The sequence below is a fragment of the Sphaeramia orbicularis genome, chromosome 21 (genome assembly GCF_902148855.1).
Source record: "Sphaeramia orbicularis chromosome 21, fSphaOr1.1, whole genome shotgun sequence".
Taxonomy (NCBI): domain Eukaryota; kingdom Metazoa; phylum Chordata; class Actinopteri; order Kurtiformes; family Apogonidae; genus Sphaeramia; species Sphaeramia orbicularis.
Genome location: NC_043977.1, coordinates 32,295,709 through 32,316,047, shown reverse-complemented (window position 1 = coordinate 32,316,047; position 20,339 = coordinate 32,295,709). Strand labels below are relative to the sequence as shown.

The 20,339-nt window shown below is 36.4% G+C and overlaps 1 protein-coding gene across 1 annotated transcript in view; it reads left to right on the top strand.

The window, feature by feature from the left end:
* inpp4aa (inositol polyphosphate-4-phosphatase type I Aa) overlaps nucleotides 1-20,339 on the top strand; it is a 28,040-nt gene that overhangs the window by 3,151 nt on the left and 4,550 nt on the right. The window contains exons 2-20 of the mRNA XM_030124735.1: nucleotides 4,167-4,432; nucleotides 4,516-4,560; nucleotides 5,969-6,087; nucleotides 7,131-7,247; nucleotides 7,356-7,435; nucleotides 7,542-7,659; nucleotides 9,171-9,261; nucleotides 9,389-9,536; nucleotides 10,696-10,826; nucleotides 11,984-12,088; nucleotides 12,181-12,289; nucleotides 12,405-12,422; nucleotides 12,524-12,710; nucleotides 13,704-13,985; nucleotides 14,063-14,210; nucleotides 16,582-16,614; nucleotides 16,841-17,013; nucleotides 18,099-18,222; nucleotides 19,017-19,284. Of these exons, the coding sequence (XP_029980595.1) occupies nucleotides 4,333-4,432; nucleotides 4,516-4,560; nucleotides 5,969-6,087; nucleotides 7,131-7,247; nucleotides 7,356-7,435; nucleotides 7,542-7,659; nucleotides 9,171-9,261; nucleotides 9,389-9,536; nucleotides 10,696-10,826; nucleotides 11,984-12,088; nucleotides 12,181-12,289; nucleotides 12,405-12,422; nucleotides 12,524-12,710; nucleotides 13,704-13,985; nucleotides 14,063-14,210; nucleotides 16,582-16,614; nucleotides 16,841-17,013; nucleotides 18,099-18,222; nucleotides 19,017-19,284 (2,396 nt within the window). The 5' untranslated portion in view covers nucleotides 4,167-4,332. The remainder of the gene's footprint in view (nucleotides 1-4,166; nucleotides 4,433-4,515; nucleotides 4,561-5,968; nucleotides 6,088-7,130; nucleotides 7,248-7,355; nucleotides 7,436-7,541; nucleotides 7,660-9,170; nucleotides 9,262-9,388; nucleotides 9,537-10,695; nucleotides 10,827-11,983; nucleotides 12,089-12,180; nucleotides 12,290-12,404; nucleotides 12,423-12,523; nucleotides 12,711-13,703; nucleotides 13,986-14,062; nucleotides 14,211-16,581; nucleotides 16,615-16,840; nucleotides 17,014-18,098; nucleotides 18,223-19,016; nucleotides 19,285-20,339) is intronic.

The following is a 20,339-nucleotide window of genomic DNA, read 5'->3' as shown; positions in this document are numbered from 1 at the left end:
CTGTACTTTAACTATGTTGGAGCAACTGTAACACACAAATATCCCCCCCAAGGACTAATGAAGTATTTCGATTCTGATTCTGATCTGATACCAAAAGAAATGTGAAAAGAAATAATAGACTTGACTATAAACATGGCTCTAACTTTGTAAAACAAAAGGCAACAAATAACAACATGAATTTCTTGAATTGATTTTAAAATAAGGAATAATATGCACCTGCAGCTTGGTACAAACAGGTATTTTAGCAGGATGATACACACTACTAGTACACACCTGTTTTTTCTTTATTTCATGAGTTTACATTGTAGATTCTCACTGAAGGCATCAAAACTATGAATGAACACATATGGAATTACGTAGTTAAAAAAGCATGTTTTATTTTAGATTCTTCAAAATAGCCACCTTTAAGGTGTTGTCATCCTGCTTCTGACTAAGATTTATACCAACAGCCTGATTTTTGGAAGTGGACATTATTTGTTTGCTGTGATTGTTATTGTTTTCTTTCATTTCCATCCTATATTACCTATGGAGGTTTGTAGGAATACATATACAGCTGTGAACAAGGAAAAGAAACTAGCTGAACTGTAATTAAATGTATACATTGTATTATACTGATAAAAAAAAGAAAATCTAATAAAAACTAAGATAAAAAAAAAAAGAATAGCCACCCTTTGCTTTGATTACTGCTTTGCACATTCTTGGCATCCTCTTGATGAACTTTATGAGGTAGTCACCTGAAGTGTTTTCAACAGTCTTGAAGGAGCTCTCAGTGACCGCCATCTGTGGTCCATCTCACGTCATTTAAATGAGAAGGTGTATCCAAACCTTTGACTGGTAGTGTGTTGCCAAAGTCCTGTAAGAGGAGGATTATTTCTGTAAAACACTTAATTAATGAGTGTCGATTATTTAGTAATTGTTTAGACTGAGTGATGTAATATACAGATGTAGAACGCCGTGTCTTCATTGTCTTCCTAGCAGTCCTTTGTAATATGTTTATTACAGATGTTAATGTCGTTATCACATTGAATATATAATTAATCCATCAGCATTATTTCATCTTAAAACAACAGTTTTAACAGAATTGGTAGATTTTACATCAATTATTAGGATTTTCTAATTTTTTCAAGATAAAAGTATAAACTAATAATCAAAATTGCTGTGGTTATAATTGGTGTACGTACACATCTTAACACAGTTCAAAGATGTTACTCTGTGCAGCAGATTGCAGGGAGCTGATGGTTAACGGACATATGTAATGATGATGATCTGGGACTCCCTATGGTTTTGCCTCAGATGCATTATGGGTTTCCTAGAGAGCTTCCCACAGTGCCCAAGGCAGTGGAGATTACTGCGTAAAGACAGTTCCCACTGTCAGAGACTCCCACACAGCCTAATGAAGCAGAGCACCCATGCTGTAATTGTCTTTTGTTTGGTTTCATGTGAAGGTGCCAAAGCAGAGATTAACGTGGCAGAGATGTTTGACTGTGTCTGATACAAAATGATCTGAGTGACTCTGATTGTTGTGTGTGTGTCACCGTGACACTGTGTTTGTGCATGAATGTGTGACGTCAGAACGGCTTGACATGTAAAAATAGACCAACAGTGCGGAAGTCCTTACACATGAATGCACACGAGCTCATGCATTAGAAGTTATTTTCCCTTTGTTGGATCACATATACAGCAGCACATGACTCACACAAAACGCTCAGTACCAGAGTTTCTTACATCCACCAGTGGTTTATGCATCAGTGCCGTGATATTGTACCTGGTATTTGTGGACATGCACATGTGTATGAAAGAGGGGTTGTGAAATGAGTGTGATGTGTCATGAAATATACATATTAACCAATATGAAGTCTGCTCAGATTAGTCATCCAGCTGTTTACAGAGGTGTCAGAAGTATCCACATTCATTACTCAGGTAGAAGTATAGTATAGTATAGTATAGTATAGTATAGTATAGTATAGTATAGTATAGTATAGCAAAGCATAGTATAGTATAGCAAAGCATAGTATAGTATAGTATAGTATAGAGTAGCATAGGTAGAAGTATAGTGTAGTATAGTACAGAGTAGTATAGTATAGTATAGTATAGTATAGGTAGAAGTATAGTATAGTATAGTATAGTATAGTATAGTATAGTATAGTATAGTATAGTATAGTATAGAGGTTGAAGTATCATCTCAAGCTTTTTACTCAAGTAAAAGTATAAAAGTACTAGTTTCAAAACTGCTTAAAGTATAAAAGTAAATGTAAGGGGGAAAAATGCCACTAAGACAAAAGCTTAGGCGGCACCACAGGGGCAGATAGTGCACTACTCCACCTCCCCAAAAACATGTCTCTTAAGGCCATAATGACTGTAATGTTATATTAAAATGTTAATGTTGGGAATTTTGGGATGCACTCGTCTACCTGTTTCAGCTGCATTTATGCCCATTGAAAATTAACGCATTTTAGTCCAATGCAAATGTATTAAAGAACCATATATTCGTCCTACTGAGCATTAACATGTGTTTCATGGAGCAGAAGACATGATGACTAGTTGAATATAAGTATTGGAATGGTGCAAAAAGTCAGGGGCAATGGATTGCATATAGCAGGGATGTCAAACTCATTTTAGTTCACGGGCCACATTCAGCTAAATTTGATCTGCAGTGGGCCGAACCAGTAAAATAATAACATAATAATATATAAATAATGTCAACTCCAAACTTTTCTCTATGTTTTAGAGCGAAAAAAGTTAATTTACATTATGAACAGGTTTACATCTACAAACTGTCCTTTCAAAAGATGTAAATAACATGAAGAAACTGAAAAAATAAGTATAATTTTAACAATATTCTGCCTCAGTTTATCATTTACACATGTATGTTATAACTTACAGATCACAGTGGAGCTACAAACACACAAAACATTGAGTAACAGGCAGAATATTGTTAAAATTGTACTCACTTCTCTTAAGACATTCCGGTTATTCACATTTTTTGCAAAAATATACTTTGTTTTAGAGTAAATACATGGAAATATTTACATTTATAAAGAGAAACATTTGGAGTAGTCATTATTTATATGTTATTATGATAGTATTTTACTGGTCCTGCCCATTTGAGATTGAATTGGTCTGAATGTGGAACCTGAACTAAAAGGATTGTTAATATCTTAGTGTAATTTCTGCATTTCACAAATTCATCCCAAGGGCCAGACTGGACCCTTGGCGGGCTGGATTTGGCCGCATGTTTGATACCTGTGGCATATGGTATGTGGTTTATGTTTATACTTCTCATCCAACCATAGTCAAATTCACTGTATTCGGATGGAGCGATTTATCTGCATAGTTTTTTTTTTTATTTGAATGATGAAAAGTTGGAATGAAAACAAGCCCAAATTAAACAGGAGTAAGGAGGCTATTTTCAAAATGGAAGGAGTAGAAAGTACAGAAAATTGTGTGAAAATGTAAGGTGGAGAAGTAAAAAGTCGGCTGAAAAAAAATTACTCCAGTAAAGTGTAAATTTGTACTTAAGTAAGGTAATGAAGTATTTGTACTTAGTTACTTGACACCTCTGGCTGTTTACCATGTCCATTTTTCACGCTCTTAAACATAAATAATTTTTCTGTCCTTTGTTTCTGTGTGTCTGTGCATAACAGTGGCATTCGATAAAAAAAACCTAATCATGGGGTTTCTTGCTTGTGTATCTGATATTTGTCTGAAAGCCAGTTTTCAAGAAACACCAGGAGAGCACAGAGGCATCAGGAAGCAGAAGGTGTAGATGTAGTCTGTTGATGATCTCCTGCAGATGTGAGAAAAATCACACTTTTCCCTCACAGAAAAAGTACCACTGCTTCTATTAGCACATTAAGTCAGAGAAAGAGAAGTGGAGTGTTGACAGATAGACAACCTATCACACACAGCTGATCTCAGAATAGAACATTATATAGACACTCAGTTTAGCAGAGGAATTATGTATTCATTGTGTTAATAGTGCCCTGTAATGTGAGGCTGGGTTTGTGTCATTATATGAATGATGCCAAGCAGATTTTCTAATTTTACTTCATCTTGCGGAGCTCAACTACCATCCTGATTCAAAGAGTTGAAGATGTCCAGTTTCTCTCATGTGTTTCCATGGGGACAGCAGATTACATCTTTGTTTTTTTCTGCCTTTCTTCCAGATTTATCATGACAAGCGAGTGACAACAAAAAAAGGAAACTACACAACTATAAATATCTCAGAGAGCTGACATCAGAGACGAGTTTGGATTTCAACCGTGGTCCACGTTGTTCTGGTCTTTAACCTCGGCTCATTAAGTCTAAGGTCCGTCCTGACGTGCAGCCACCATGTCGGGGAAGGAGCGCAGCCCCCGCCATCGGCCGTGGTCGGTGTACCGGGCCAACACGTTTGATCTCTCAGCTGAGATGATGGGGCTGGCTCTGTCAGGTAACTAAGTAACCGCCACCATGGTAACTGATGAGGAAATGGCGGAGCGTTCTTTCATCATTTGTTTTCTTTTTCCGCTGCAGGCAACAGTCAGGACCCGGATGAGCCGGTGCTGGAGTTTAGTGTGGGTAAGTTCAGAGGACACTGCATGTAGCTCAGACTACTGACAGGAAACTGTGCTTTTTCTCTTATCAGAAAGTTGGAAGAGCACAAATTTTACAGCTAACATTTGCAGTAACTTTGTTATATTTAAGCGTTTCAATACACAACACCAATAATACCTAAAATAAAAAAATAGTACAAAAAAATCTTGTTAATTTTGCTTTAAAAAATGGATTTGCACAGGATCTTATTTTAATTGTCAAATTTTGATCTGATTATCATCCAATGTGCAGACTTACCACATATTGTCTGACTTAACCACTCAAGTGTTTATTAGATCATTACACTGAGTTGTTTCATGTTTTGTTAATGCTGTTTTATGCCTGGGGATGCAGATGCCAAGAGTATGTGCAGGATAAATCAAACTACCCTCAGCAGATGAGAGGGTAGACACACCAAAACATTCTTTAGTTACGTCAGTGTTTCTCAGACTGCGGGGTGGGTGTACTAGGGGGGGTGCGAAGGCTTGCCAGGGGGGTCATGGGATCACTCCTGGGTGTTTTTTTTTTTTTTTCCAGGTTAGAACATATACCAGGTGGAACTAATATTTTAGCGTTGGAGCACCCTGGACTCATTTTAGGGACGTACAATAAACAAATCTAGTGCCATGGTGATCTGTGACTAGACTAGACAAAGAGTTTAGGTTTGGAGAATGGACCAGGGTTGGACTGGAAAAGAAAAATGTGCAATGTTTCTGTTTTTGCAGTTTGTACAGTTTACACTTTAATGTTCTGCAATGTGCAATGGAAATGGGCTCATTACAGTCTCTGATATTGTTAAAATCTCCATCTTTGTTACCAAAATTTGTTTGTTGTTCTAAATTAAAAGTAACTTTATTGTCATAGTTGTAGATAATTGCACATTTCCTATTTTTATTTGGAAAAATATTGTCTCAGGGAGCAGTCTGGTTGAGTTTATTTGTATTGTTCAAGCAAAAATAGAAGTTATTTTTAATTTGCACAACAAATTATTCAAGGAAAAGCAAAAAGTATTGTTACAATATTGATGTTTTTTTCAATAAAAGTTATAATTGCACCACTGTTACAATGTTGTTGGGGTTGAGGGGGATCTGAAGATTTTTCATCCTCCAAAGGGGGCCAACAGAAAAAGATTGAGAACCACTGAATTATATAAATACTTCAGTAGGAATTCCAGGTGTATTTGCTTCCAATTCACCTGTAACATTGACGAAATTCAAGAAAAGTCCGTTATTTATGTCCAGCAGAAAAGCTTTACGATCTCGACTGCAGATCTCCAAGTACTAACAACTCTGAAATACTTCATAACATTCGTCCCATGGCCAAGGATTAGTGAGCATCCCACTATTAAATCCCGCAGCTTGTAATCTCTTCCTGTGTTTAAATGTTGTTGCAGCCTGCAGTGAACTGGTCACTCCCGCTCTGGATCGTAAGCCAACCAGCTTTGTAGCTGTAAGCTGTACTACGCCTCCCCAGGCCTTCTGGACCAAGCATGCGCAGACTGAAATCATAGAGGTATTGTACATCACTGCTCGGATGCATTATCTCCATGTCAGTCCCTCCAGGAAATACACCACACCATAGTTCCTGATGCATTAATTCAGCTTTAGTCACCATCACATCATCCACTGTTGAATAGTTAATAATGTATGACAGTTTATAGAATAACATGCATTTATATCACAGAACATAAACATAAATAAATATTCTCTGTTAGACGCATGCAGCTAATTGAGCCAATAATAAACCCTCAAAACAGGCACCTGAGTATAGGCGTGTAAGAAAATATCGGTTCTGCAATATATCATGATATTTCATTTCGCAATACTGTATTGATATCAAGAAGTACTGTATCGATATTTTTAGGTATTTATTCCAATGCAGATTTTGTGGAGGTTCAGTTTGCTTTTTTGTTTTTCTTTTTGTTTACATTTTATGTATTATAATTTAACACTCTTTTATTAAATAATGTTAGTTCTTTTGTTGGGATTGTACAAAAATATTATGATGTTAGTTCTGAACTAATAGAAAATGAACATTTGAACAGGATCTTAAACTGTAATGTCTGTAAAACATAATTTCACTTTGAACACAGGAACGTTTTGTGGTAAAACATTAGATCCTGTTTTGATCAAATAAAAATTTGTTTAGTATTTGTGCATATTTCTGGTGTAATTCAATTTTTCAAGGAAATAATCATAAAAAAACAAACAAGCGAAAAAAAATGCCTTTTTAACAGTAGCGTGATGTATCGTGACATATCATATCGTGATCCTAGTATTGTGATTTGTATCGTATTGCCAGATTCTTGCCAATGCACAGCCCTACCTGAGTATCTTTTAATGTCTTTTCTACTTTTCTTTACAACACAGAAATGTGTCCCAACATAAAGCATAAACTTCCTACATTGTGTTATTAGTATATCGATCAATTTCTTATGAAAATAAATTATAGAAACAATATAATGTTAACAAAATACAAAAAAATGGTGATATGAATCGGTTTAATTGTAGTTAAATTTCCTCATGTTGTGTAATATTCTGTGTGTTTTTGTCCAGGGAACCAGTAACCCTATATTCCTCAGCAGTATAGCCTTCTTTCAAGACTCTCTGATCACTCAGCAGACTCAGGTCAAGCTTTCCGTCTACGATGTGAAGGACCGTTCACAGGGCACGGTAAGATCCAACAAGAACACCACAAAGTCCTCTGAACTCTGCTCTTATCACAGCGCTTATGGTTTTATATGTTACATTCTATACTTTCGTTTTGCGTTTCTGTTACAGATGTACATGCTAGGCTCAGCAATGTTTCCTGTGAAGGAGCTGCTGCAGGACAAACACCACAGACTGCACCTGACTCTCAGGTAACACACAGACACAACACTCTGCCTTTTCTGCTGTCATTGACTTAATAATAGACGCTGCTGGCCAGATTCAGGCTCGCTGAATGTAGATGTCACTGTGCATCAGGTCAGCAGAAAATGAGCGCGTGGGGAACATCACTGTCATCGCATGGCAGATCGAGGAGAAGCGTGAGCAGAGAGCCCCAGTCGCAAGGTTACAAAGAGGAGACACAGTTAATGGAAGAGTAAGGACTGATTTTGTACATCTAAGTTCGGCTGTTGTCATGGTATTATCACATCGTACAGTTACCCACAGTTTATTTATGACTGTCTGTATGTGTACACATGTATACAAATGTGAAGAAGTGGGGCCAGGCACAACAAACCCCTCCCCTCACACGTATTGTAGCTTATTTGGGCATCGATCCAGCTGATGTCATCGTTTCTATGCGTGTGGTGATCAGTATATTAGTTGCCTCTATATATGTGCCAGGTTTGAAGTAAATTGAAACAAAATTGATGTTTTTATAGACATTTGAAATTTCGCCCATTATAAGTAAATGGGAGGGAAAAAAATTTTTTAAATTTCATTAAAAAATTTTAATTTTGACCTACTTTTCCCAAAATATAACCACATCTATTCTGGGTCACTGGCAATCTTTAAACCAAATTTGGTATGAATTCAACCAATAGTTCTGCTGCTACAGACATTTGAATTTTCACCCAAAAATTCATAAAAAAAATTTCAACTTTGACCTACTGTTCCCAAAATATAATGAGATCTATTCTGGGTCATTGGGAGTCTATAAACCCAATTTAGTATGAATTCAACCAATTGTTTTGTTGCTAGACTGTTAACAAACAAACAAAGAAACCAAACCAAAAACAATACCCCTTGCCTGCACTTCAGGGGGCAAGGGTAATAATTCACTTATTACAAATCTGGAGACCTATGTGGAATCTATGTGAACTGAATTACAATGAATTAAAAAGAAAAGGAAAAAAAAAAGCAATTTCATCATAGAAAGGAGTTGTAGAGAATATCAGATAAATGTGCCTTACAACTGGGGCACCTCAGGGACGCCACTCAGCAGCATGAAGAACAGCAAGATATAGGGCAAATGAGTGGCTAATGATTTTCATATTTTATGACAATGGCTGCCATTATGTGGTTACATTATTATGCAGATGGTTATGATCTGATCACTGGAGAGCACTGCCTTCACTAAACAAATGAAAAAAGGAAAAGGTACTGAACTTATAATTTTGAGAAAACGTGTATAAAAATTTATTTACTAATCATCGTCACATCAAATCTAAAAAAAAATTCTGTGTAATCCATTTATTTTTGGCTACATTAATAGTTGAATGGATGGTTGCTTCCATTTCATTTGATCCCATAACCATGAAATTATATAAAATATTATTACTGCACTGAACTAATAAGACATATCTCTTTTTATTGTACTTTTAGGATTTTGTTTTTTACATTATTTCACATCATGACACCCACTAATTTGTGCTTATTATCAATATACTGACATTAAAATATGCATTTTTATCAAGTGTCCAAAGCAAAACTTAAAAAAAAAAATTAATATATTCCATTAAACCCTGGTGGTTTTTATTCTGAATCATGAAATTTGTGATTACATTTTTGCATTTGGTTTTAGTCTGCTCATCAGAACATGAAGAACTTGAACATATGAAGGTTTAGTGGATTCTTTACACATATTGATGTGCTTTTCTGTGTCAGATGGTTCTCCCCGTTGATGAAAGCCTGACTGAATCCATGGGCATTAAATCCAAGTCCTCATCTCTGTGTAAAGACCCTCTGCTGAAGGCCGGTGAGTGTGTGTTTATATGGACATAAACCTGTTGTAATGATGTGATTCTGTAGTGACATTTGGACTGTTAGCTGTGTCACACTGAATCACAGCTGTGATCGGATGTCATGTTCTACCGGTACTTCAGTGTTCGGAGGCGTTATGTCACGGACGTACCGCTTCCCGACAACGGATGGCAACCACCTTCGGATCCTGGAGCAGATGGCGGAGAGTGTGCTCTCCCTGCACATCCCTCGGCAGTTTGTCAAACTGCTGCTGGAGGAAGACGCCGTCAGGTAATAAATAAAAGGATCTCAGTGGGATTGAGCTAAAGATTGAATCTCAAATCACAAAAGCAACAGTGTAGTTCACTGCTGTGGTTTTCAACTGGAGGTAATCCTTCTATTTATCACTTTATAATAAGGATAGTTTATGAGGTCATTTATAAAGGGTTTATAATGAGGTTATACATTTTCTAGTTAATCCAGGGAGGGTTTTACAGAGTCATTGAATAAAAACTCTTTAGCTTAACCCATAAAGACCCAAATATACACCAGTGACCAAAACCATCTACTGATCTGAAATGTTTAATACCTGTTGATCCAATAATCATATCAATACATGTAAATATTTGGTGTAAAATGCAGTTTGTCATCTTTTCATGGTCATCAGATATGAACCATTTGGACGTTCAGAGGCTCCGTAGTTACCGTGGAAACACCATCATCTATAACACTGACTCAACAGTAAAACCCATGGAGTTTGATGAAAAGCAGTGGATGGAGACACTGGGTTTATGTTCAATTAATGACAGATTTTGTTGAAAAAGTCACATTTTCTTCATTTTTCTCTGTTTCTGATATTATGACAATTAACTTTAATCTGTATTTTTTTTAACATCTACATGATCAGTGAATTAAATAGGGGAAAATAGCTGATTTTCACTGAAAAAATTGAAATACAGAAGATCATATTATAATAAACGGTGATAAATCAATTCAGAAAAGTTAAATAGAGAGAACAATTAATTTGGAAACTGCCACAAAAGTAGCACTGGGTCTTTATGGGTTAGTACAACAATTTTTAACTCAATTCATATTGTAATAATCCTTCAGTTTGTCACAAATATTCAAATTCAGTTATTTTTGGAGATATTTAATTGTTTCAACAGATTAAAAAAAAGTGTGAGGTGAATGAAAAACTGTAATCTGAAAAGTATCAAAACTGTCGTGGAGTATAAAGTACAACAGAGTAAAATGAAATGGAAATACTCAAATTAAGCACCAACTCTATTCTCCTCCTTTTTGGTTAATTTCTCAGCTGGTTGGTTTAATATCAGTAACCTGGAGAGTTGGCACAGCTATAAACATCTGTTACTGCAAAGTCTTTAAGTGCACAGTGGCAAACTGTAAGTGGCAAACTGTGAGCTCATGAATGTGTTCATCTGCTGTGCAGGGTTTGTGAGCTGGAAGAACTGGGTGAGCTTTCTCCGTGCTGGGAGAACCTCAGGAGGCAGATCATCACTCAGTATCAGACCATCATCCTCACCTACCAGGAGACCATTAGTGATCTGCATGAATACAAGGGTTAGAAGCTCACACATCCACACTGGGGGCAGGCTCACTAAATATTAGATCATCCTCTGCTGCAAGGATTTTAACGCTAATACCCTTGGCAACTTTTTTCTACATCAGCCTTTTTTGTAGAACATGCAGTTTTCTGGGAGAATAAAGTGGTGAAAGTTGCACTTAATATGACCAGAAGTAATTTGAATGTAATTTAATGTAATGTAATGTAATGTAATGTTATGTTATGTTATGTTATGTTATGTTATGTTATGTTATGTTATGTTATGTTATGTTATGTTATGCGATCTTATCTTATCTTATCTTACCTTACTTTATCTTATCTTATCTTGTCTTGTCTTGTCTTGTCTTATCTTATCTTATCTTATCTTATCTTATCTTATCTTACCTTACTTTATCTTATCTTATCTTATCTTACCTTACTTTATCTTATCTTACCTTACTTTATCTTATCTTATCTTACCTTACCTTACTTTATCTTATCTTATCTTATCTTATCTTATCTTATCTTATCTTATTTTATCTTGTCTTATCTTATCTTATCTTATCTTATCTTATCTTATCTTATCTTATCTTATCTTATCTTACCTTACCTTACTTTATCTTATCTTATCTTATCTTACCTTACTTTATCTTATCTTATCTTATCTTATCTTATCTTATCTTATCTTATCTTATCTTATCTTATCTTATCATATCTTACCTTACTTTATCTTATCTTATCTTATCTTATCTTATCTTATCTTATCTTATCTTATCTTATCTTATTTTACTTTATCTTATCTTATCTTATCTTACCTTACTTTATCTTATCTTATCTTATCTTATCTTATCTTATAATAATAATAATAATAATAATAATAATAATAATAATAATAATAATAATAATAATAATAATAATAATACATTTTATTTATAGGCGTCTTTCTTGGCACTCAAGGACACCGTACAGTAAAACAGGAGAGTTAAAAACAAACAATAAAGCAGAGTAAAAATAAAAGGCAGGTTAAAAATCTTATCTTATCTTATCTTATCTTATCTTATCTTATCTTACCTTACCTTACCTTACCTTTCCTTAGTAAAACTCCAATTAAACTATTAAATGTACTTCAACTCATATTTTCCAGAGTTATACAGTCTATTCTGTTTTTTTCCAGGTCCTTCATTCAAGTCTAGTACCTTGAAAGCTGAGAGGAAGTTGGAGTTCATTCCCACTAACCTGCACATCCAGAGGATGAGAGTACAGGGCGAGTCTGGTTATGGTAGGTTTTAACGCACATGGGTTAATGTAAACTCTTTGTGTCTGTTAAGGTTAAATGTGTTTATTATGTAACTTCTTATTCCCTTCTATCAGACCGGACATACGATGTTGTGACTATTGGTGCTCCGGCGGCACATCACCAAGGCTTTAAAGGCTGCGGCCTCCGAAAACTTGTGCACAAGCTTGAAGAAGCCAGGAAGCAGTGAGTAAAACAAAGCTAAAAACAATGTGTTTTTGTGTAAAGAGTCGTTTGACTTCATGATGTGATTAACAAACCTTTCTTTATGATTTGTTTCTTTTTTACCTTACTTCATCAGGACTTATGGGGAGGATAGGTGAGATGTTATTACGGCATTTTATGTTAATTTTAGATGTTAATATCTTCACCCTTCTCTGCCTGCAATCATTTTCCCTCTCCTGGTTTTGTCTTTCAAAGTTCTCCTGGATCTGGCTCCAAAGCGATGGCGTACCTGCCTCAGGATGTGACAAAAGCAAAGGATCTGATTGGTCAGATTAACACTCTGAAGACACAGGTGTGTTACTACACAGAACGTCTGTCCCGAGCCGCCAAGGAGCGTTCAGCCAACGCTCTGGAGAGGACTCTGGCCATCCTGACCGAGAAGGTACAGCACATACGTTACCATTTGGTTCAGCATTCCATGTATTCAGTTATTTCTGTCGTTGGGTGTTTGTCTCAGTGGGTTCTTACAGTGGTGGCCAAAATTAATAGATGACTTGGCATATTTAAGAGTTGTTATGTTTTTTTGACTGGTCATTAAAATATTAATCTAAAAGTGGATAAAAACAGCAGGAGTCACTTCATCTGAAATTTGTTGTGCTCAGAGCAAACAATTACATGTTTCAGGAACATTATGCTATTAAATCATGGTTTTGAGGCAAAAAAGGTCAATATTTTCAGATTTGCCAGATCAGTTTTGGTCATGTTTGTGCACCCAAACAAGGAATGTGACTCTGGCCTAACCTTAGCTCAGTTAGTTTAGTGTTATAGAACAAACATATGTATAAAAATATAGAATAATAAAGAATGATTTTTGTACAAAACTGTACAAACTTTGTGAGGCCAAACAGTAAACAGAACAATATTGCATTCTGAACATTATTTTCAGTCTTATGTTTCATTAACCCTCTAAGCTCCAAAGTTGCAATATTGCAACAAGTATCATAACTGAATGTAACAGCTTTTTGAAATCTTGATATCAAAATTCAATATTCAAAAAATAAATAAATAAAACTCTGGTGCCTAATGGGTTAATTACGGCAGTTTATCTCTGTTGCAGTGTCTGTTCTATTTTGTTTCATATTAAACATTTAGAGAATCACATTTTAGCTACAAAGTTCATTTTTACTATTGATGATGAAACCAAAAGTTGGTCATTTATTCTGCAGTTGAAGAAAAAAGTCATAACATATATTGTGTAAATAAAAAAACTCACCTATAGCCAAAACAAAGTATAAACAACCAAAACACATTTTCCTCATTTTTAATGTCACGTTATATTAAAGGAGTGCATTTCATCCTAGATCCCTGTTAGCTGACCTTCACCTAAATCTGACACATCCTTTTTCCGGTCTCATCTCCTCTTCCCTTCCTTCAGACTCGGCAGCTGGTGACAGTGTGCGACTCTAAGCTGCTGTCGTCAGCCATCGTGGCACTGGCAGCCGCCCGTCCAGAGTTCTCTCAACGAAGCACCCCGTCACCCTCCTCTTCTTCTCTATCTCCTTCCTCTCGCTCGCCCTCCCGCTCGCCCTCTCGCCACCCCACCTCCCCGTCCCGCACTGCCACCTCGCCTTCTCGCCATGCGCTTCCTCCAGAGGGCATCGAAGGGAGTAAAAGCAAGCGTATGTCCATGCAGGCGGACTTGCACGAGGAGGAGTGGGTAGGTGTAATAACAGTGGCTCATTGTACGGATTCGTTTACACACTGTGTGATGTGTTGTATTATGTCTGTGTGCAGGAGAAGGTTTGGCTAAATGTTGACAAGAGTTTGGAGTGTGTGATCCAGAGGGTGGACAGGCTGCTGCAGAGAGACAAACTGGAGAGTGATAGCAGCTCTGAAGATGTTTTCCTGCTCGCCAACGAGGAGACAAGTAGCACTAAGAAAGGTGAGCAAACACTGTTAAAATATAGTGTGTGGGTGGGCTAGGATGGATGGAGTACTATGACTCAATACTGCAAAACAATGAAACTGTATTTTACATTTTATTTATTTATGTCACTTCTGCAATTTACAGTAAAGTGTGATATTAACAATGCTAAGGACTTTAACCCTTTCATGCATGAATTATGAGAACCTTAATCAAGATTTTTTTCCTGAGTGTTTTTATTCCTCTTTAGGTATGAAAAAAGCAATATGATCGATTTTTTTTTTTTTTTTTTTTTTTTTTTTTTTTTATGAGCCTGTTTTCATGGGGTTACAAAATGCTGGACACCATGCATTTATTGACATACTTTGTGAAAACTATGAAATACATTTCTTTAATGCGGTTAATCTGCTCTCACATTTTAACATTCTATAATCTCCTGAGACCCAGCAATGCATTTTTGTCCTCTGTAGGGGACAAGAGTTTTACAGCTTTATAAAAAAAATAATAAATGAAAAATAATACTGTCCACTGCAAAGGACATTCCATTATTTAAAAAAAAATCTATCTGAAAAAACTGTTGCATCATGTTATTTCCAATCAAGACAATTATTATATGTAAAAAAGCCAAAACTTTTCCTTTTCTGGGTCTCTAGTTATTACTCAGATGTGCCCAAAAAAATGTTGTTTAAAAAAACCCTGTTAATTACAGTCTAATAACCATTAGCAATTGATTTACACTCAAATATGTTACTGCAGATCAGGTTGATCAGGAACAGTAATGTTATGAATTGCATTGTATGGGATGATGCATAAACGTCCACTGTGTTGGTTGATATGCAAGTAAAACAACAAAATCCATGAATTTACAAGAGAACAACTTTGAATAGCTGTCCACTGTAGCGACCACTGTGCATGGAAGGGTTAATAGTAACACTAAAAAATTCTAATGATTAGTTTATGGGAGCAGCATTTGCATAGAGGTTGTCTTTGGTTTTTATATTGTTTTGTTGACACACGTGCAATGCTGCAGGATGAAGGTTGATGAACAGAAACTTTATTGTAGGCAGAGTATTATTATTGTAAGAGTCTATCTAATGTTTGTAAGGACAATGCTGCATACTTACATGTACTTATAATCATTTTTAAATGGTTCAGAACTAGGGCTGCACGATTAATCAATTCTAAATTAAAAATCTGAGATTATTTAATTAGAACGATGTTTAAAACAGGGTAATTGTCAAATCGAATTTAATCTCTCTCGTGTCTCCGGGCTATCGTAGGCTCCTCCTCCTAACTGTGAGAGCGGTCTCTACAGTCTTTGGTCTCCACACACCAGTACAAAAATGCCATTTGCTAAGAAGAGTGAGAAGTTTGTGGCTAAAAATAGCAAGAGCGAGTCGGTCGTGTGGAATTGGTACAGCTTTGAAGTTTCCGATGAAGACCAAATCATTCCTTGCTGCAAACTTCATCACACGCCAGAGTGGGAGCAGTGCGTTATATTGTGTGCTGCACATGAAAATAACATGCTGTGTAAAACGTCACCACCAGCCTGAATTGAAATCAAAATTTGAGTTTTTAGAGGAAAAAATCTGGATTTTATTTTTGGCCAAAATCGTGCAGCCCTATTCATAACTCGTTTTCACTGTTCAGTCAGTCCACTTTAACCTGTCGGAGTTTGTGTTACGTCTCTTGCTGACATTAATGAAATATGAGTGAAATGAGTTCAGATTATCTCACTACAGTCACTCTGAGTTTTCCAGCTGAGACATAATCCCTATTTTACAGCGATGCTTTACCAAAACAACAGCACAAAACACTGTTAGAGCTCATGAGAAATGTAAAGATGCTTTGAGTGGGACAAATAAAACCATAGCACACTTAGTAACAACAGTCAGGGGAAACCCAGACATCACACTGTCTGTATCAAAGTCATGGTGTATCAGACAGACTCTTGTAGAGTAGTGGTGGAGTGAACAATATAGGTTCTCTGCACGTCAGACATAAAAAAAAATGGAAGGATGTTTAAGCAAATTTGCTTTAGATGACATTGTATGTCCTGCAGATGACTATTGAGACGATTCCCACCTCACAATAATGTTGACACAATTATATATCATGCCTGCCAGGCAGTGTATCCAGGTATTGATCGATCTCTGTGCTGAAGATTAGAGGGTTAGCATCAACGTGTCACTCTTATGAGGTATCCATAGCAACTGGATATACCCTAAAGACAATTCAACTCCTGGTAATGGAATCTGTAGTTTTTTTTTCAACTTGCTAAGGCTAGAAATTGTGTTTTTCTTGATGTTTTAAATCCTAAGATCAATGTTGATTCAAATGTCAAAATACAGCATATTCCTGTTGTTATCTGTCTTTTTCTCACTTCTAGATAGCAGCCCAGAGGTAGAGAAGACTTCACCAGGTGAGACCAAACCTCCCATTGTGAATTATACATACAGCTACTCCATTCAAAACATCATTTATTCATACAGATGTATTATTGGCTCGGACAGAAACATTTTTACACTGTTGAAATTAAAAAGAGTATATTGAATGGATGAATGTGTAACAATGACTTAACATGTAGATTCCTCAAACCTTGTCCCCACAGTGTTTGCATATGTGTTTACCTGTCTGCTTGTCTTCAGGTGAATGGAGTGACATTCTCTATCCTCTCCTAACCACATTGACCGACTGTGTGTCTCTAATGAGCGACAAAGCAAAGAAGGCCATGGTGTTTCTGCTGATGCAAGACAGCGCCCCGACCATCGCCATGAGCCTCACCATGCAGTACCGCCGCGACGTCGTCTTCTGCCAGACGGTCTGTTCACTCCCAGACGGTTCCTGTCCCTTACTTTAACTCATACACAAGTAGATAGGGATGGAAGAAGGCAGCCTTTAGCACTTTCAGACAGATAGAGATTTTTGTAGAGAAATTTCAGGAAGTCAGGTGAGGCATTATTGTCATATTAGCCACACTTCTACACTTCTGGCAGCACTGGGGATGGATGTGGCTCAGTATAATGTGTATTTCCTCAAACCAATCCCACTCTTCTCTGCCGGGAGATTTGCATGGGAGGAAGGAACCTATGCAAAAGAAAACACCACATAAAAAGATGCTGTTTTCAGTGTGTGGTTACAGATTGGAGGTTGTTAACCCCTTAAGGGGAGGCAAGGGGTATTGTTTTTGGTTCAGTTTCTTTGTTTCGTTGTTAACATTCTAGCAGCAAAACTATTGGTTGAATTCATATCAAATTGGGTTTATAGATCACTAGCGACCCAGAATAGATGTGGTTACATTTTGGGAAAAGTAGGTCAAAGTTCACATTTGTTATGAATCTTTTTTTTTTTAAAATTCTCCATTTACTTATAATGGGTGAAATTTCAAATGTCTTTAGCAGCAAAACTTTTGGTTGAATTCATACCAAACTGGCTATATAGATTGCCAGTGACCTAGAATGGATCTCATTACATTTTGGGAACAGTCGGTCAGAGTTCAAATTTTTATGACTTTTTTAAAATCCTCCCATTTACTTATAATGAGCAAATTATGTGCAAGGAGCGGGGTTTGTTGTGCCTGGCACCACTTGTTATTATTGTTTTACATTGTGAGAGCTGATTTATTCTGTGAGCCAGACTAATGGGGTAGTCTAAAGTGTGAAGAAACCAACAGGTGTAGCAGGATGTTGTGGATGAAGTGTTCCTATAGATGAGGGTGAGCATGATTTTCAGTTTTCAGGAGGTTTAGACTCCAGATCTAGTGAGTTAAGTTTGAGAAAGGACAAAACAAAAGCATTTCCCTCAGAAGGCCTTGAGAGTAAACTTTTCCCATGTGTATTTTGGATAGATGTTGTTATTATTTATTGTGCATTTTGACTGTATTAATATGCGCTGTGCTTCTTACAGCTAACAGCTCTGATCTGCGGCTTCGTTCTCAAGCTGAGGAACAGTCTTTGTGACTCAGGTTTCCTCAGGCAGCTTCACACCATCGGCTTATTGGTGCAGTATGAAGGCCTGCTCAGCACCTATGGTAATCTATAGAGGCCTTTTTATATACTTATTACAAAGTAGAAGACTAAAAGAACACACCCACTTCTGCTCGACTCTGCATGCATCAATTAATAATAAAGCATGTCATTAAAAGGACAATGTTAAGTTTAGTGCCTAATGGTGGAAATTTTAGAGCATAAGGAGAAAAAAACTTTTTAAACAGATGAATTTGCAAAATTTTAAGTGAGTCATTTCCATCAAAGTGTTTTTTTTAATAAATCTAATCATATATTGGAGGAGCTTCGTCAATACTGTTTCAGAGTAGACACATACTTAGGTGCTGTTCTAATACAATCCACAAAGATTCTGCAGCTTTATATATTTTATAATTGCTCCAAAAACAATTAATTATCAACTAAAAAAATCTGTATGTATTGCATGTTTCTATTAAGTATTTAATGTGCATTTTGATACTTTGCATCAGAAAGTATTTATAGACATTTCCTAAGAATTGCTCATAGAGGAAATGGAAACACCTTCTCTGAATAACTACTCATGTGGCAAACATTTACCTCATGATCGATAATTGATCAGCTGACTGCTCAGTTGTACCATCTGTGAAAAATAAGACATCACAGGCATTTTAGATGGATAACAACAGCAGTATTCTTTGCTTCTTTTCTTCGCCACCATTTTAAAACACATTGCAATTTAGATTATTAACCAGTTTATGGAAACGCTCCTAATTCACATTTTTGCTTCATATTAATTTGACTTTTTGCTGAAACACAGATATTTGCATGAAAGTCAGTCATGACTCTGTGTGATTTAAAGGGGAGGAGCTCGCTATGTTGGAGGATATGAGCGTCGGAGTGATGGACCTGAGAAATGTCACCTTTAAAGTCACCCAAGCGACTTCAGCCTTCAGCCCAGACATGCTGCCGGTGATCACAGGAAACAGGAACGGCTTTAACGTCAGGGTCCCTATGCCAGGAGCCATGTTTGACACGCTGCCGAGGGAGATCCAGAACGGGATGCTGCTGCGTGTTCAGCCCGTCCTGTTCAACGTGGGGATCAACGAACAGCAGACCCTGGCTGAGAAGTGAGTCACTGAGAATAGAAGGCAGGTGAGGTAAAGGCAGCGCCTGAGGCCAGAAAAGAGAGAAGAGAAAGGGCACTGCAGCTGAAAAAGGCAGTTTTACCGACAGAGACGTGTTCTATGTTCTACTGAATATTTCATCTCCCTCAAACAAAAGTCTAAAATGTGTACACAGAGATAAATTAGAAAATGAATGAAGCTACGTGTAGAAAAAGGTAATACCAGTGACTCTAACTGTACATAACAAAACTAAAAACAGGTCATTTAATACATAAAGATAATGTGTGGTTTATTACCAACATGGTCCACTTAACCCTTTCATGCATGAATTATGAGAACCTTAATCAAGATATTTTTCCTGAGTGTTTTTTTTAGTAGTATTTTATTTATTTTATTTCTTTTTTAGGCATAAAAAAACAATGTGATTGAAAATTTTCTTATGAACCTATTTTTCATGGAGTTCCACTCAGCTGGACACCATGCGTTTAATTTTTTAAGCAAAGAAATATATATTTACTGATATACTGTGTGAAAACTATGAAATAAAAACATTTTTAATGCTGCTAATCTGATGTTTTCTCACATTTTAGCATACACTAATACTAATTATTACTCACTTCATGGAGATAATATGCAAAAAAAATCCTTTTTTGTTTAAAAAAAAAACCCTGTTAATTATAGTCTAATCACAATAACAAGCAATTGATTTACACTCAAACATGTTACTGCAGATCAGGTTTATCAAGAACAGCAAAGTTACAGTAATGGTATGAATTGCAGTGTATTATGGGATGGTGCATAAGTGTCCTCTGTGTTGGCTGATACGGAACTAAAACGACAAAACCCATGAATATATAAGAGAACAACTGGAAAATGGCTGTCCACTGTAGTGACCACTATGCATGAAAGGGTTAAAGGAGTGATATTTTGCTTTTTTTTAAATGGAATTATGCATTTTAAAACATTTCCCTGTGGTCTACATTAAATGTAAATGCTATGCTTGGGTTTGAATTCTTCATTAATTCAACTCCACAATGATACCAGAACACTAGGAAAAA